We start from the raw sequence: 19,487 nt of genomic DNA, 5'->3' as shown, positions 1-19,487 counted from the left end.
GACAATTTTTGCCTTTCTGATGGGAAGCAATTGTGAAATTAGTTAAAAAAATATACAGGGTGAATTTTTAGTGCGAATATCTTGAACTAAAACTCACATTTTAATATCGAAAAACCATATTGAAAATTAAGTTCTGAAACATAACTCACATGATGTTTTGTCAACGGTTTTTTTAACCTCACGTCACTTGTTGTATTAACATGTGCTTGTTAAGGATAATTTTGTTACATCAGTCTTCGTTTTGTCTTATATTATGTCCGGGAAATCTCCATTTTAATTTTGCAACTTCTTGTCTAACATCTCTCACTTTAATTTTCTCTCTGATCAACTCGTTTCTCTTTTTATCCATTAGTTTTATGTGCAACATTTGTCTTTCCATTGCTCTTTGGGTTTTTATGATTTTGTCCATGTTTGCTTTTGTAAATGTCCACGTTTGGGAACCATTAGTGAGAACAGGGAGTATGCATTGATTGTATACTTTGGTCTTAAAATGCTGTGGATATCTTTTGTTTTTAAGAATGCAGCTTAGTTTGCCAAATGCTGCCCATGCCAGTCTAACTCGTCTTTTTATCTCTGCTGTTTGGTTTTCTTTGTTAAGTTTTATAGTTTGACCCAGATATATATAATCCTGAACTTGTTCTATTTCATCTTGTCCGATCCTCATTGTGATGTCTTCATCTGTATTTGTTATGATTTTGGTCTTGCTGTAATTCATAATAAGGCCTATCTTTCCAGCTTCTACGTCCAGTTCTTTCATCATTTTAAATAATTTTTCTTTTTTATCGGTTATCAATGCCATGTCATCGGCGTTCCTTAGATGGTTCAAGCGTTGTCCACAAATTTTAACACCTTTTTCTTCCCATTCTTATCTTTTAAAAATATCTTCCAGAGCCTGACTGAAAAGTTTCAGTGATATTGTGTTGCCCTATCTCACGCCTCTATTTATCTATATTGATTTTGTTCCTTCATATGCTTTAATTGTTGTTTTAGCTTTCTTATATATATATATTGGCTATTAGTTCCGTATATCTGTAGTCAATTCTGCTGTTAATCAAAGAACTTTTCCCTGTCCAATGTTCGACACTGTCGAAAGCCTTTTTGAGATCTATGAACGCTATATCTGTCCAATGTTCGACACTGTCGCAAACCTTTTGAAATCTATGAGCGCTATATATAGAGGAATGTGGTATTCATTTGCTCGTTCTATAAGTATTTTTAAACTTAGTAATGGTCACTTGTGCTGAATCCCTTTCTAAAACCAGCTTATTTTTTCGACTGGTATCCGTCGAATTTTGTAGTCAATCTATTGGTTAAAATTTTTGTTAGGAGTGTATACATTACATTGAGGAGTGTTATAGGACGGTAGTTTTTATATTTGCCCTATCCCCTTTCTTGTGTAGGATAATGGTAACGGATTCCTTCCAGTTGTTTGGGATTCTTTTTTCTTTTAATATCTTGTTAAAAAGGGAGTGTAGAGTATTAGTTAAAACTTTTCCATCATATTTCAGCATCTCTGCAGTTATTCCATCTTTTCCAGGCGATTTATTGTTTTTCATTTCTTTCAATGCCTTCTTTAGTTCTGATTTGCTTATTTCTGGCTTTAGCTCTAGCTCTGAGTTGGTTTTTAATTTCTTATGGTGGTTCCTTTTTTGTTTTATATAATTCTGAGTAGAAATGGTGGATTATGTTTATGATGTCATCTTTAATGTTTGTTTTTACTCCGTTTACATCTTTTATTTTGTTTATTTTACACTTACCTAATTTAGGTCCTAAGCATTTCATATTTTTGTTGTTCAGTATTACTTCTTCTATTTTTATTTCTTATTCTTTTCTCTTATTTTCTTTTATCATTCTGCTTATTGTTTTATTGATTTCTACATATTCTATAGATTTCCTTTTGCCTTCTTCGTTCAGCTTCCTTTTTCTATCCATAAGCTTCTTTGTTTCTGTTGATATATAGTTGTTCTTTTTTAGATCCTTTTTTGCTATTTCTTTTCCTGATGCAATCATCGTTGCTGTAAGTATGTTGTCTATTTTGTCTATATTTTTATCATCACTAAAGCTCGGATTATAGGCAAAATGCCTTTTTTGTTTATTTTGCCCATTATAATTGTTTTTTGCACTTTTTGCCTTTTTTCGTAAATTCCGCCTATTTGTGCTTTTTTTAAAATTTCATGGTACTACCCATGATATTATTCTACTACTAAACCATTCTATAATAGAATTTTGAGTCAATAATAAAATATCAATGGTTTGTTTATATAACAAATTTCTAGGAAAATGTACCTGATCGACACTTGAGGGTTAACTATTTGGAAATCCCTAAGCTTTATTAGTTTATTATCAGTTGTACAGTCGGTTACTGTATCAGAGTTTAGTCACAAATTGCTATACCCTAGTTTAGTTTTGTTGCGTATACCTAAAAGCAAAGAACACGTTTTAAAACGTTTTAGACATTTGTGTGAAAAGATGACATCTAAATTAAGGCTATGGATCGCACCTTATTCGGAACTTTCTCTAGAAGGAAATGGAGCATTTTGTAAACCATGCGGCAAATCGGTAAGTTTTATTTTTTCTCTTTTTTTCTCACATTCCCACAACATAATTAAATTCTAAAGCGGTTTTAGAATTCTAATTATTTTTTTTTTAATTCTCAGATTTCAAGTAGAAAAAAGTACTTTATTGACCAGCATTGTGGAACCCCACTTCACAAACGTAATTTGAAAAAATTTAATTCCTATAAGTTAGTACGAAAAGCAAAAAAAATATTAAAAAAACCCAAATTGAAACAGGAACTCGCTTATATCAATAACAATTATAAATTAATAGTTACCACAATTACCTTATTAGAAAAACAAGAGATAAATTTATGTGGGACAGTAAAATTATTGGATAATTTAAAGACGAAAATTAAATCGGCACCTGGAAGTAACGGTCAATTAATTAAAAAAAAAAAAATGAAATATGTTTTCGACAAGAATGAAGGTTTTTCGTTTTTATCTAATGTTGCTAAAGTTTTGAATGGGACATTTTCCTAGGAATTTCAAATTATGCCAGATTTATTATCCGCTCTGAAATCTGCTCCAATTACATCTGTCTATGTCGAACGTTCGTTTTCAATGTACAAATTAATTTTAAGTAATCGAAGACATAGTTTTAAGACCGAAAATATTAAAAAACATTTAGTTGTTTCTATAATTGATAAAATTTTAAGTGGTTACAATGTTTAATTATTAATTTACAGTTATTTAGTTACTAGTTTATTTATACTAATGTTATGATTATGATGTGTAAATATACCTGCCTTAAGTTAATATTACGTTAATTCACTTTGTACAATAAATAATAAGTTATATTCCTTTATTGCCTATATTTTGCCTAAATGTTAATATTCCTGCCTTTTTTTTAATAAAAATCTTTGCCTATATAGGCGCCTTTTTCTTCAATTTTTGTTGCCTATAAATCCGAGCTTTAATCATGGCTGTCTAATTTTTGGGTAAGTTGTTCTTTTAATAGGTCTTCGTATATCTCTTTATATTGCTCTAGTTTGTTTCTAAATATTTAAGTAGTAATTACTTTAAAATGCCACAAGAAAATAGCTTCACAACAAATTATTGTATCATTCTCTCTTTTATTAGATTTAATAATATCCCTGCAGAAGATGTCACGAAATGTCACTTCATCGCGACAGACCACGCGCATTCGAATTTGAACAAAAAATGTGCTTTACGAAAGCTAAATACGCTCATTAATCATTCCTGCAACGAGGTGAATTTAAAATGCGAGTGAAACTTCCAATGTTAAATACGATCAGTATACCCTTTAGGTAAATCATCTCGGTGGAACAAAAACAAGATTTACATATTCATATCTCAAATACTTTGAGCATTGAGTAGTTTAGGGTTATTCAAAGGGGATGTTTATTTCAAAATATTTCAACTATGAATGTGAGTCGAGAACCTTCGTCAAATAATTTGGCAGGAAGGTTTAAGATAGTTTGGTGTGTTGAGAGAAAAAGTAATATATACATTTATGAAAATTAAAGATATATCTAAATAATTATTTGATTGATGGTTGGATAAAATATGTGTTTATAAATTTAGGTCAGTGGTTTTCGTGAATATCTCATTTCGGATATAGGGTAAGGTTTCCTAATTTGGACCACTTTTCAAATATCTGTTGTATTCAAAATTTTATTATAAATATTTAATAAATACTGTTTATATTCCAAAAAATTCACAAATAATACATAAATGGTAGTTTATAATATTTTATTTTTCAAATGAAAAAAATATAAACCAAAGTCCAATTTGGGTTACCGGCATTTTTAATAAAACCATTAGCGCCCTAAACTGGACTGATGTTAAAACCTATATTTAAACATGAGGAACGTCTTAAAAAATATATATATATATATATATATATATATATATATATATATATATATATATATATATATATATATATATATATATATATATATATATATAGTCCGTCCCAAACCCTTCGTTCAGTGCGTCATAGTTGATCGAATTCTCTCTAACGCATTAAGCTAGAAGTGACAGAAACAAACGTAAATCTGTGATTATTATACATAGAACTTAGAAAATTATGTATCGTCCACGGGTATTTGCATATTAAAGCGAATTCTACTTACGGATGTATAATTGGATAGAGTTTACGCTAAGTAGATATACAATCAATGATGCGTATAAATATAATTTGACGCAGATGGTCTCGACCGTGACAGTACTTTCACAATGTCAACTGAAAAATGATGATAATTTATTGTCATTCCAGGTTAGTATGTTCAGACATTTTACAATGAAAATTTAATTTTGTATTTATTGTCATAAAAATATTTTAAATATGCCGAGATATACCGAAAAGGAACAAAGACTAATATTAAAATTATTAAATTATTTTCAATTAGAAATAGAGACTGGGACAACTTTATTACCAGTTTCTGCCGTTCATTAACCAATAACTATGAACTATGTTATTAGAACTCGTGTATACAAAATGTTTAGTAAATGTTTGTATCAAAATATAGTTTGTCATCTTCTTCTTCTTAAAATGCCTATCCCTTCCGGATGTTGGCGATCATCACGGCTATCTTTACTTTATTTATTGCAGCGCGGAACAGTTCAGTGGTAGTCGTGTTATACCACTTTCGTAAATTTTGAAGCCAGGAAATGCGTCTTCTTCCCGGTCCTCTCTTACCATTTACTTTCCCTTGGAGAATCAGCTGGAGAAGGCCGTAACGTTCTTGATTTCTCATTACATGTCCTAGATATTCCAACTTTTTAGTTTTGACGGTCATGAGAATTTCACATTCTTTCCCCATTCTACGCAGGACCTCCACATTAGTAACTCTGTCAACCCAGGATATACGTAAGATGCGCCTATAACACCACATTTCGAAAGCTTCGAGCCGATTCATAGATGCAACAGTCAGTGTCCATGCTTCCATTCCGTAGAGCAGAACTGTGAATATGTAGCAGTTCAATAGACGGCATTTTGTTTTTAATGATATGTCTCGACTGTTGAAAATGGTTCTCATTCTAACGAATGCTGCTTTTGATTTTATTATTCGCTGTTTAATTTCTGTTGAGTGGTCCCATTGGCTATTTAAATTGGTGCCTAGATATGTATATTGCTCGACTCTTTCGATATTCTGTTGGTTGATTGTAAGATGAGCGTTTAGTATTGGTTTTTTACTAATTGTCATAAATTTGGTTTTCTTTATGTTAAGAGCTAGTTCGTATCTGTTGCTGACTTCTGTTATGCGATTTGTTAATATCTGTAAGTCATTCAGATTATCGGCAAAAACTATAGTGTCATCTGCATATCTGATGTTATTCAACCATTCACCGTTTATTAGTATTCCTTTCGCACAACCGTCTAAAGCTTCCTTAAATACCCATTCAGAATAAATGTTGAACAACAATGGAGACAAAATACAGCCCTGTCGTACTCCACGTTCTATTGCAATTTTATCAGTTAACTGGTCTTCTATTTTGATTTTGGCCGTTTGATTGTAGTAAATGTTTCTGATAATTCTAAGATCTTTGTTGTCAATTCCAATTTCTTGCATTACAGTCATTAATTTGTCATGTTTTATTCTGTCAAATGCCTTCTGGTAATCTATAAAGCATACGTATATGTCACAATTCACATCCCTGCATCTCTGAAATAGCACCTGTACACCAAAAAGGGCCTTCCGTGTTCCCAGAGCATCACGAAATCCGAATTGTGTTCTTGTTAGTTGTTCCTCACATTTTGTATATATTCTTTTGTGAATGACCTTTAGAAATGTTTTAAGTAAATGGCTCATAAGGCTTATAATTCTATAGTCTTCGCACTTTCTCGCATTGGGTTTTTTTGGAAGATTTATAAAAGTTGACACTAACCACTCTTGGGGAACCACGCCCGTATCATATATACTGTTAAATATATTTGTCAACCATTTTATGCCATCCTAGTCCATAAGTTTTAAGAATTCTGAGTGAAAATTATCAGGGCCTACTGCTTTACCATACTTGGTGCTTTTGATGGCATATTTTACTTCTTCGACTGTAAATGGTGGTCCAGATTCGCAATTGGTGTTTGTTGAAATACCAGTGTTACTTCGTATATCTTCAAAAGTTTTTTCTACGTATTTAATCCAAATATCTCTTTTATGTTTTATTGCCAGTACTATGTTTCCCTGATTATATGTCAGGAATCCAGTGTTCTTGTGTTTATATAAGCCTGCCGCTTCTTTAATCTTTTTATGGAGGTTAAATGAATCATGTTTTTGTTGTAATGACTCTATCTCTGTACACTTCGAGCTAAACCAATTTTCTTTTGCTATTTTAGTAGCCCTTTTTATTTCGTTATTTATGTTGTTGTAGTAATTTTTATTATCTTTAGCGTTTCTTCTGTCTTCCATCATACATAGAATCTCCTCCGTCATCCATTCCTTTTTATTTGTTCTTTCAGGTTTTAAGTATTTCTCCGTTATTTCTTGACTTACTTTGTGCAAATTTTCTAGTTCTACATCTGTGTTATCTGTTTCTGTACGGGTCCATGGTTTTTCTGTACGAGCCCACGTTTTTTCTTTTAGGCGTTTTTGTACCTTTTCCTTTACTGTTTTATTTTTCAGTTGGTTAATATCGTACTTCATAATTTTTGGTCTTTGAACTTTCTTTAAACTAAGTTTCATTTTGGCGATAAGTGGATTGTGGTCCGAATTTATGTCGGATCCCGGGTACGCTTTAACAGATGTTATAGAGTTTCTAAATCGTTTGTTAATAAGAACATAGTCTATTTGATTTCGTACTGTGTGATCTGGGGTATCCTGGGGAGATTTCCACGTATATAGTCGTCTTGGAGGAAGATCATAGAAGGTGTTTGTCACTACGAGCTGTTCTTTAGTTGCAAATTCAATAACTTACTGAAATATCACTAGCGTCTTTAAATTTTTTCTTGTTCATTTTAGGCCAACATGTTACCCTTCATACCAAAAATACCTAATTCAAGTTGGACTAAACACTCTTTAGTAGAATGGTTAAAAGGAAGACATATACGTGTTTCAACAACCAAGATGAAACTTGAATTATTGGAGACGGTAAATCTTAGCTAATTAAACACTTTCCTTGGAATGTATAGAATAGGAATTATGACAAACTGCCGTTCCAATATAATGCGCAATAAAAATTTATATACAGAACGGGACTTTTAATATGTAAATTAAAAAACAATTTTGAATTGTTAAAGTTTTTATTCTATATTTAAAAAAAAAATAACCTTTTCACATTTAACCGATATCAATCCTGCAACTGTCAGAGTTAACTAAAATGTCATGCAATAATTCTCGACATTCTTAAAATCCTATATGACGTCAAAATTAGTGACGCACTGAAAGAAGGGTTTGGAACAGACTGTATTAACAGAACATAAACTAATATTCAACGTTTTGTAACTGATAAACTTAACCTAAATGTAAAAAATCTGTATTTTCATGTAATATTATGAATCTCAATCGTAAGTTTTACAATTGGAAAAATAAAATATCTGAGTTTTTAGCGATACATTGGAACACGCAAATAATAAAGCTAGCTGTCATATGTCAATATAATTTCTTAAAACAGAACAAATTAAAATGACAACTAACCACGCTCTAAGTATTTTTAATTATTACAAATTCTTTAATCTTAATAAAAGCAATTATTATCAAAATATCTATTTTTACTTTGAGAGTTCAAACAAAAAAAATATACCTGAGTTTCACTAGATTACACACTCACTCTAGATTCCTGGGGGTAGGACTTAGACTCATGCTATACTCTCTGTCACGCAAAAAAACTGCATCTCCAAACTATGAAAAAGTAATCTCGAAACGGCTGCTTACAACATTGAGGATTAAAATGGGCGGTACTAGATACAAACTTCAGACTGGGCTTCTTACAAAAACAGAAAACTTCAACATTAAAATTGCTTTGTAAAGGCTCATAGAATTCATCAACTCATATATATATATATATACAAGGATTTCCACAGTTTTCACTGTATTCCTTCACTCAACCGTTTTCTCCAATTTTTCCTGTTTAGCCAGTCCCCTTCCTGTAGGTTTCTTCTACTCATTGCTTCGTCCACTTCATCTCTGAAAGATCTTCGGGGTTTGCCTCTCTTTCTTCTTCCTATCGGGCTCCACTCTGTTATTCTATTTATCCACCGATTTTGGTCTGCTCTTCTGACATGTCCGTAGCAGGTTAACCTCTTTTGTTCGATGTAGTCTATTATGTCGGAGTTCATTCCCATTCTCCTCTTAATCTCCATGTTATTTATTCTATCTCTTCTTGTAACTCTGCAGCTTCTCCTTAGGAATTCCATTTCTGTTGCTCTTATGTTGTTTTTGGTTTTCTTATTTATTGTCCAATTTTCACACCCATAAGTGAGGATACTTCTTGTCATGGTATTATATATTTTTTTCTTTGTTTTCATGCTGATGTTTTTATCCCATAGTACCGGGTTCAATTTTCGTATGCAGTCTCTTGTTTGTCCTAGTCTATTTTTTATATCTTCCTCCGTTGTTCCTTTGTTTGATATTATGAAGCCTAAATACTTATACTTGTCTGTTCCTTTGATTTGTTTACCTTCATCTATTTCCAGCTGTTTTATTTCTGTATTCTCCGTTGTTAGGTATTCAGTTTTCTTTAGGTTTATTTCCATCCCATTCTTTGTATATTCCTGCTCCAGTTTTTTTATCATAAAACTGAGGTCATCCTCGTCTTGTGCGATCACTATTTGGTCGTCGGCAAAACTTAGCGTATATAGATATTCGTTCCTTACTGGTATACCCATTCGTTCGCACTTTCTTTTCCATGGTTTCAGAGTTTTTTCCAGGAATATTTTGAACAGGGTGGGGGATGTGGAGCAACCCTCTAGTAGTCCCTTTGTCGTCTTAAATGGACTGCATATTCTATTGCCCGTTTTGATAGTTACTTTGTTATTCTTGTAGAGTGCTTTTACCGCGTTTATTAATCTTCGTGGAACTTCGATGGCTTCAATTGCTTCCCATAGCTTGGTTCTAGGTATTGAGTCATATGCCTTCTTTAGATCAACAAAAGCCAGATGGACGGATCTATTTTTGGCCATTCTTTTTTCTATTAGTTGTTCGACCGTGTAAATGTTATCTAAGCATGCTTTCCCCGCTGTGAAACCTGCCTGGTCTTCTCCGATTTTATCTTGTATATTTCTAATTTTTCCTTTATGGTCTTTCCATACAGTCTGCCTAGAGACGATATAATGCTGATTCCTTGATAGTTTTCGCAGTTTTTTCTATTTCCTTTCTTGTATGTTGATGTCATATATGCTTGGGTCCATTCTGCCGGTGAGTCTTCTCCATTCAGTGCTCTCTCAAACATTTTATGTATCATACGGAATAACTTTTCCGATCCGTTTTTTATCAATTCATTCGGTATTCCGCCGGGACCTTCTGCTTTTTTGTTCTTTAGAGTTTTGATCGTTCTTTTTACCTCAGCTAGGATTAATTCGATTTCGTCATGTTTGTAGATTTCTATTCCGTCTATTTCTGATTCTTTGAATTCGGGGCGGTCTTCGGTTAGCAATTTTTTATAGTATTCTTGCCATTCGTTTTCTTTGATTTGATCGATCTTGATTTTCTCTGTCTTATTTCTTTGGAGCGACTTTAAGATGCGCCATGGCTCTGAATTTCTCGTTCCTCCCATGTGCTGTTCTATCTCGCATGTTTTTTCCCATCTTTCATTTTTTTCATTTGCCACTTTTCTTTTCACTTCTTTATTTTTTTTCCTGTATAGTTGCAAGTCCTCATAGATTTTTGTGTTCAGGTATTTTATATGGAGTTCTTTTTTCTCTTTTATGCATGTTAGTGTGTCTTCGGTTAATTTCGTAGTTTGGTGGTTATATTTTTGGTCCACTTCTCACTGATCAACTCATTCTTTGCTAAATCCTGCAGCCCTTGCCATTGATGTTTTCTCCGGCTGCCGTAACGATATTTCTTTATATCTTGAAATGAAGCCAAAATACCACTTCTTGTCTGCCATACGTTTATCTGTGTTAAAATTGTGTTTCAAATTGTTTCTTGTTGCCAATTCAAATGCCAGTTTGAGGACGTCTCGTATACCCATCCCGAACATTCGCTATTCGAAAATCGAAATATGCTCAGCCAATTCTGCTTCAACTTCTTCAATAAATACAGTAAACCTGCTTATTTTTTTAATTGCAGTATTTGCCCGTTTGTTTTTCTCTTCGAGAAGTCTTTTCAGTGTAGCTTTATGTACTTTAAACAACCTATGTGGCAAATATAGGAAAAGGTTTCAGAATCTTAGCCGTCGTCGCAGAGAACAGAGAGAGCGCGCATTCGGAGAGTAAAAGAGGGAAGACGTAAACGCTTGGTTTGGTGATAAGATATAGTGTTGAGAATACTAACTGAGAATATTTGAGCGCAAAATACTAAGAAAGATATTTGGACTAACCCAATGCAGCGATGGTTCGTGGGGAATTAAAATTAACCACGAGCTGGATAAACTAATACAGAGCGCAGATATTGTTAGATTTGTAAAGTAACAAAGACTAAACTGGCTTGGTCACCTAAAAAGAATGCCAGATAATCGAGCGGTAAAAGTAGTCCAGAGATGGAAGCCCCAAGGAAACAGGACAAGAGGAAGGCCCCGTAAAAGATGGATAGACGACGTAGAAGAGGGATCTTAAAACCATGAACATCAGGCAGTGGCGAAGGAAAGTATCCGACAGGGCAGAATGGAAGAACATTGTTAAGCAAGCCAAGACTCATAAAGGGTTGTAACGCCATTAGAAGAAGAAGAAGATATTACCTATATCCGTTAGCAGCTATTTTGAATGTTTGTATAATAGTATTCGTCGCTGGTAATCCTTACTATCTGAAATCAGGGTTGCGTTATTTGCATAACATAGGATTTTGTATTCGTTTTTGCCCACCTTTTATACTTCTGCCCTTTTAATTACACGTAGTTCTATGAGTTTGGTCAATACTAAATTATAGAGTAGTGGAATTAGCTATCTACCTGTCGGATTTCTGAAATAATATCTCTTCCGATTGTTTTTCATTCTTGACTTTAATTTTCGCTTTGTTATTTATTAGCCATTATTTATCTTTGTCACTTTAGATTTAGTAATTGTTAAATAGTATTACATTATTTAAATAAATCATTTAATATTAACCCTATAACACAGTTTTTGTGTGAAAAAATTGTATAAACAGACCAAATGATAGATAAAATTATTTCGTATCTAATACCAATTTTCTGTTTCAGATGTGTTTTCCGTAAAAAACGTTCTGTTGACAATCGAACCCAGAGTAGTGCAAAAAGGGACAAGCTCGACATTGAGGTGTTCGTTTGACCTTCAGGATGAGTCGTTGTATTCGGTGAAGTGGTATAGAGGGCGTCACGAATTCTATAGGTTTACTCCAAGTGAACAACCCAACAGTAAAAAGATATTTAAATTTAAAGGAATTAATGTTGATGTAAGTACTGAAACAACATTGGAAATTTTATTTGATTATAAATGATGATAATATAAAAATAATTAAGACGTTAATAATCGTCTTGTTCATAAATTTTGCATTTAAACATCAATTTATATAAGAATAATAATCTAAAATGTTCTCCTGCTAGTATTAAAACTATTTAAATATCTACTGCATGAATTATTGCAAACGAGAAATAAAAAATATTTTTGTATATTCTGGTTTTTATTAAGGCATATAAAAGGCATTAGTACATTTAACATAACTGTTTAGTCCTATAAGGTAAATGTGAGGGATATGACGCGGTCGCGAATATGACGCATTTTCAATATATTTTAAATTGTGCATGCTCGCGCGGGAAAGGTTTTGGGAAACGATAGTAGTGATAGTACCCACCATTGCCACCATATGAAGAATGTCTAAGTTAGTGTATAGCGATCCGTAGTGGAGGGAGCTTTGGAGTTGTGCACACTTTTGCAAGTAAACACCATAAAAATTTTATCTTCTGAAGAAACTGTTTGTTTGTTTGCTGTTTTAAGTTACCAGCTGAAATCCGTTTGGAGAGGTCTACCCTCCGGACGCTGGTACTCACGTGCGGCATGGTTATATGTTGCCTGAAGTTAAATCTAATAAAATATTAAACATCAATAATTTTTAACAACAATATGTACATTTTTTGGTAACTTTAATTTCTGTAAAGGGTTTTATCCTAATATTTTGGTGGCTCAGGCATGTTAACCTGCTTTTAACCTGATGATGGAATTTTTATTCCTAAAACGTTTGTAATTTTGATGTAGCCTAAGGGTTTTTTAAATATACCTACTTACAAAGATTTAAACCTTTTTTTGTGATGCATGGTATACAGCCAGCTGCAGGAATTTATTTTCCTTGTGGATTTTCTTTATTATTGTTTTAAACTATATATGTAATAAAATTGAGCTTCCGAGGCAAAGACACTGTTGCCACTTGCAAACTACTTCAGAATGCTACTGACTAATTGCTTGAATGGACTTCAGTAACAGATTTATCTTCTAGTAAGTTTTTTCGCAGGACAGCCAGTACTATAAATCCTAAAATTACCATAAATGGTACTTGTCTACCTGTATTAAAGAGTATGCGGATTTTGGGACTTACTTGGAAATGCCATTTAAAAGATCTCAAAACTAAGCGCAAGACAAATCTTAACTTATTAAAAACTCTGTCTGATCATTATTGGGGTGTAAACGAAGACTCCTTGCTTTAGATTTATAGATGTCTTATTCGTTCTAAAATAGACTACCGCAGTTTCATTTATATGTCAGCTAGCCCATCAGATTTAAAACTTTTTAATTCTGTACACAACACTGCACTCCGAATATGCTTTGGAGCCTTCAGATCGAGCCTCGCAGAGAGTTTATACAGGGAAGCTAACGAACTTCCCCTCTGGCTACGTCGCCGGCAACTCCGTTTAAAATATACGTCTCGAATCTCAGCTAATACTGAAAACCAAGCTTATAAATTATTAAGTTATGAACTTTTAAACTATTCTTCTCCTATTAAACTTTAATCTGTGCCACATTATCTCTCACCACATCTGAATAATATCGATCTTTCAGCCACAACTCCAATATTAATATCACCTAAACCTCCCTGGAATAAATTGATAGCAGATTTTAATCTCTCATTAACTAATTATGATAAGCACCAGACAAATCTACAACTTTAAGACAAACCTTTAAAGAATTAATTGCTAACAACAGATTTGTCCAAATTTTATACACAGATGCTTCTAAGAATCCTATAGCTGTTGGATGTGCTGTAACTCTGAATACAAATTTAATCATATCTTGTAATCTATCGCTCTTCTGCTGCATACGTACTGCTGAATTATTCTCTAATCTCCAAGCTACAAACTTACTATCTCCAGAATATAAAAAAGTAGCAATATGTACAGACTTTTAGCGTCTATCTATTCACTCAAAAGTATGTACACGGTACATCCTTTGGTTAAAACTATTAAAAACTCTTTTGACAGTTTAATCTCAATGGGAGTATCATCATCATCATTGGTGCTACAGCCCTATAAAAAAGCCTCGACCTTCCCAAGTCTATTACGCCTGTCAGTTTTATCCATTGCCAACTGTTGCCAGTTTGCTGCGCCTATTTGTCTACCATTCTCATCTACACCATCCCTCCATCTGAGTTTTGGTCTACCCCTTTTTCTACTTCCCACAGGTTGTGACATAAGGATTCTTCTAGGAGGGTTGTTCTGCTGTGATCTTGCTAGATGTCCTGCCCATCTTAGTCTTCCTATTTTTATAAAGGATACTACGTCTTTACCACCAAATATATGTTTATATCTGTGATCTCGTAGTTGTACCTTCTTCTCCAAACACCATTTTCACAGATGCCACCAAATATTCTTCTCAGGATCCTTCGTTCAAATATAAGCAGGAGATTTTCATCAGCCTTGGAAATGGTTCATGTCTCCGACCCATATATCAACACTGGTTGTATAAGGGTTTTGTATATGGTTATTTTTATTTTTTGGCTTAAGTTTCTGCTTCTCATATGTCTACTCAGTCCAAAATAGCATTTGTTTGCTAGGATTATTCTTCGCTTGATTTCTTTCGTCATGACGTTCTCCTTGGTGATCAGGGAGCCTAAGGATGTGAATTTGTCCACCACTTTAAAGGTAGAATTATCAACCGAGAATTGGTGGCCGATGTTACTGGCTCTATGGTTGGGTGTTGATGCCATTATCTTAGTTTTATTTTCATTTACTTGCAGGCCCATATTTTTTGAGGCGTTTGACAAGGTGGTATCCATAACCATAATCTGGATTCCTTCTCATGTAGGAATCCCAGGTAAAGAAACTAGCCGACCTCTTTGCAAAACAACCCTCGTCTTCTAATATGGAGACTGAAAACATCCAAATGTCTTGGCAAGATCACTGGAATAAAATCCCTTCCAAGCTTTGTAACATCTACCAAAAGCTTGAGTTTCCTTCCATGACACGAAAAAAACAAAATCTAAATTGACCGACTTAGAATCGGCCATACAAGACTAACTTATAAATATTTAATGACTTCCCAAGATCCACCTACATGTACACACTGTGGTAATATTCTATTTGTTATTCTGTCTGTGTGGTAACATATTCTCGTAGACTGTCCCCAATTTAACAACGAAAGAAAAAAGAATCTTTTGAGTCGAAACCTACAAAATATTCTCAGTTTGCCAGATCAATTCCAAAACCTTACTAATTTCCTCTATGAAACCAAGCTTTACCAGGAAATTTAGAAGAAGAAACGTAGTTTAGAATGTGATAATTATTCAATCAATATTCACTCAACGAACTTGATAGTCTTCAACGATCAACTTCATCAGTCTCTACTCAAAGTAATCCCGGGTCTACACCCATAGTGTACGTCTCTACAATAAACTCTGCTACTATTATTTGGTGTTTCCATTACAACTGAACGAACATCTTCACTGAGCCAACGAAGGGGATTTGTTCAATAATTGTGCCAATATTTAATGTATTTCTTTATTGATTGTAATGTTACTGTATATTCTTGTAATGTAATGTAATGTAATTGTACCTATGTCAGTGACCTAGGCTGTTGAGACACGTAAAGCTAAATAAAAAATTGAGTTAGATTGAAATTCAGTTATGACATTTATTTATTTTAATATAAATACAAAATAACAATATTTTAAGAAATACAGTGGTCATATATATTAACAATAGGTATGCAATCTCACAAACTAGGGTTATCTGTATCTAAGTAATTTAAAATAATTTGATTATTAATTATTAGCAATAAAAATACTGTTACAAATCATTCTTATAATATAAGAATGATTTGTAACAGTATTTTTATTGCTAATAATTAATAATCAAATTATTTTGTTGGAACAATTTTATTGTGAAAATAAATAGTAAGTTACTAATGTAGCAAGCTACATTAGTAAGAGAAAATGGGTTTCTAGTCTATTCAGAAAGGTATACACTTTAACGGAAGGAAGTAACGTCCGAAATGTCTTAAGAAACGAGACAACTGAACATCTGACAATAGAATGACGTCCCGTAGTCATTAAAGTGGTACAGAGGACGTCGAGTTGGCCCGTTATACGCCCAGTGAACAACCCAACAACACGAAAGTTTTTCCTTTCAAAGGAATAAACGTGGATATAAGTTTCTCCATGAGTTCACTTTTGTTTGTCTTTGTCAACTCCGGGTACGAGGGTCGTCTCAATTCAAATATTCAGGTCTTTCGCAGTGGTGGAGTCCCAGGAGCGATGTCGTTTTAACGTTTTTCGTCTGGGCGAATTATTAAGGAAAACAGAACTGAGGCCGTGAAAATAAATAAAAAGTTGAAAGTAAAGTCTGGAATAACACAATTTTATTTTGGATAAAAAGTTTTAGGATGTTTTAAAAAATTCATGGGCTACGAAATGTTTTTTACTAAAATACCAGGAGGGGTTGATAAGTAGGTTTTAATTAATTCTTTAGTGTGTCTAGTGAAAAACGATTTAATTAAATTAATTAAAACTTTCTTAATACCATTTAGCTGCAGATTTTTTTCAAACAAATATGTCTTTTCAAGGCTTTTTGGCCGTAACATAAAAAATCTACTAGACTTTTTTCCTTCTTCAGTACTCTTTTGGGAAGTACTCTTTCAGTCAAATTATGGGAAGCAATGAATGATCTCGGAATACGACAAACACTAATAAAAGCAGTTAAAGCACTATAGAAAGAAAACAAAGTAGCTATTTAATGTGGAAATAAAGCCTATAATCCATTTAAGACGACAAAAGGACTTCTACAAGGCTGTGCTACGTCCCCTACTCTGTTTAAAATATTCTTTTTACGACGATAAGACGATCAAGTAGTCATCGCACAAGATGAAGAAGATCTCAGCTTTATGCTCAGAAAACTAGAAGAAGAATATAAAAACAATGAAATGGAAATAAACTTAGAGAAAACCGAATACCTAACAACAGAAAACAAGGATATGAGAAACCTAGAGATAGACGAGGGAAGACAAATAAATGGAACAGATAAATTCAAGTATTTAGGAACCATAATATCGAACCAGGGAACAACAGAAGAAGATATAAACAACAGACTAAGACAAACAAGAAACTGTATAAGACAACTAAACTCAGTGTTGTGGGATAAGAACATTACGATAAAGACAAAAAAGAGAATATATAATACCCTGACAAGAAGTATCCTGACATATGGGTCCGAAAACTGGACAATAAACAAGAAAAATAGAGGTAGAATAAGAGCAGTAGAAATGGAGTTCCTGAGGAGAAGCTGTAGACTTACAAAAAGAGACAGAATTGAAAACGCAGAGATTAAGCGGAGAATGGGAGTGCAATCAGACATAATCGACTATATAGAGGAGAAGAGACTATCCTGGTACGGCCACGTCAGAAGAGCGGACAGAGGACGCTGGATAAACAAAATCACAGAATGGAGCCCGATTGGAAGAAGAAAGAGAGGAAGACCCCGAAGGTCATTCAGAGATGAAATCGACGAGGCTATGGAGAAAAGAACCCTGCGAGATGGAGACTGGAATGACAGGAAAAATTGGAGAAAACGGTTGAGGGAAGGAAGACAGTGAAAACTGTGGAAATCCTTAGTAGTAGTAGCAGTATTTTTTTAACATTTCGATTCTCTGGTATTCGTATGATATGACCAAGTCATCTAGCTCTTTGGGCTCGTATTTTTGCCGTAATTGAGACAGTAGCTAGAAGAAGGACCTATCTGCTACAAGTTTTATAAGTTAAATAAAATTGGTTTAGGTGTGGAAAATTATCAGGGCATTCAAAGCTTAGTTAAGACTTAATAGAACACTTTTTATTTTAGTTAAAGGTAGAGGACAGTGAAATTGTAAAAGAAGATTTTTTCACCATAAATATTAACCCAACAGAATTATTGACTTCTCATAAGGGGTAGTTGAGGGTGAATAATTACTGGTGTGATAATAAATTTATAAAAACTTAGCAGAGCACTATGGTATATCTAACATAAATACACTTCTCCAAGAAATTAACGCACCACTTTAAAATATTAAAATATTTTATTAGCGTTAATAAAGATTTCCATTGTAATGTTTTGCAAGCCCCTTGTAATATGCTATTCGTACACTCTATATTTATTGACTGTGGTTTATTGCTATAGTTTTTTTTGCAACAAAACAAAAAGAAGCAAAAAATGTACTTATTCTATAAATGTACTAATTTCCAAGTGTTCACGAATTTCATTCGGCTACTTTTTAATTGTTGATTATTGTTAAATTGTTGTGTTTATTATGGAGCGTCAATCACGTAATTTAACCCAAGATGAATGTGCCCAAGCAGTGATACTGTCGAAAGAAGGTTAGAGTTACAGAAGAATTAGTCATCGGTTTAATGTGTCCCACACATCCGTCTCACGGGTGTTAGAAAGATTCCTCGAAACAGGGGATCATACTCGCAGACCAGGGCAAGGACGAAACCGGGTAACTACCCCTATTCAAGATCGATTTTTAAGAATTTCTGCTCTTCGAAAACGTCGAAAACACATCGAAGTCTACAAATTCAGCTTCTAGATGTGCATGCTATACAAAATAGTACTGAAACTGTTCGCCAGCGACTTAGGGAATACAACTTACCACCTAGGATTGCCGCACGAGGTCCTCTATTAACTGCAGAGCATCGAAGGGGGAGACTACATTTTGCAATTAATACGTTAATTGGTTAGAGGCTGTCTGGGAACGAGTGCTATTTACTGATGAATTCAGTTTTTGTTTGTGCAATAACCACAGAAGTGTTCGTGTGTTGCGACGACACAACGAACGATATGCTCAGTGTAACTTCTCACACACCACATTTTTGGTGGAGGATCCGTCATGGTATGGGGTAGTATTTCTTTGATCGCACGTACGGACCTAATAGTCATACAAAATGGAACTGTTATAGCTGAATGGTACATATTGGACATCCTGGAGCAACATGTAGTACCATTCGCTTCTTATATCGGTGAAAATTTCTTACTAATGCAAGATAATGCCAGACCTCACGCTGCACCGCTGCATACCGATCCAACCAAACAACTTATAGGAAGTGGGAGAGAGGCTGATCCAGATTTGGAGAGAACAAGACCAAAATGAAATACGGCAATTAATTTTAAGTATGGGTCAACGATGTGAGGCTGTTATACGTAATAGAGGTGGAAACACTCGTTATTCAGACTCTTTTCATATTTCAGTTTACTTTTCTTATCATTATTTTTTTAGAATTTTCCGTTTTATTTTTTTTTCTCCTATACTTCAACATTTTCTGATGATTAGACAAATTGTTATAATTACTAATAAAATGTAGAATAAATCTGGAGAAGTTTATTTTTTATTCTTAGCTTGTTTACAAATAAAATTGATTTATTGAAGTAGTGCATTAATTTCTTGGAGAAGTGTAT

At 33.6% G+C, this 19,487-nt stretch overlaps 1 protein-coding gene across 1 annotated transcript in view; it reads left to right on the top strand.

Annotated features, from left to right (window-relative positions):
• The window catches only part of LOC140447204 (uncharacterized), a 141,960-nt gene that overhangs the window by 57,634 nt on the left and 64,839 nt on the right, over positions 1–19,487 (top strand). Inside the window, exon 2 of the mRNA XM_072539717.1 lies at positions 11,820–12,031. Coding sequence (XP_072395818.1) covers positions 11,820–12,031 — 212 coding nt within the window. The remainder of the gene's footprint in view (positions 1–11,819; positions 12,032–19,487) is intronic.

Source organism: Diabrotica undecimpunctata, chromosome 8 (genome assembly GCF_040954645.1).
Source record: "Diabrotica undecimpunctata isolate CICGRU chromosome 8, icDiaUnde3, whole genome shotgun sequence".
In the NCBI taxonomy this organism is placed as follows: Eukaryota; Metazoa; Arthropoda; class Insecta; order Coleoptera; family Chrysomelidae; genus Diabrotica; species Diabrotica undecimpunctata.
This window is presented reverse-complemented; position numbering and strand designations above follow the sequence as displayed.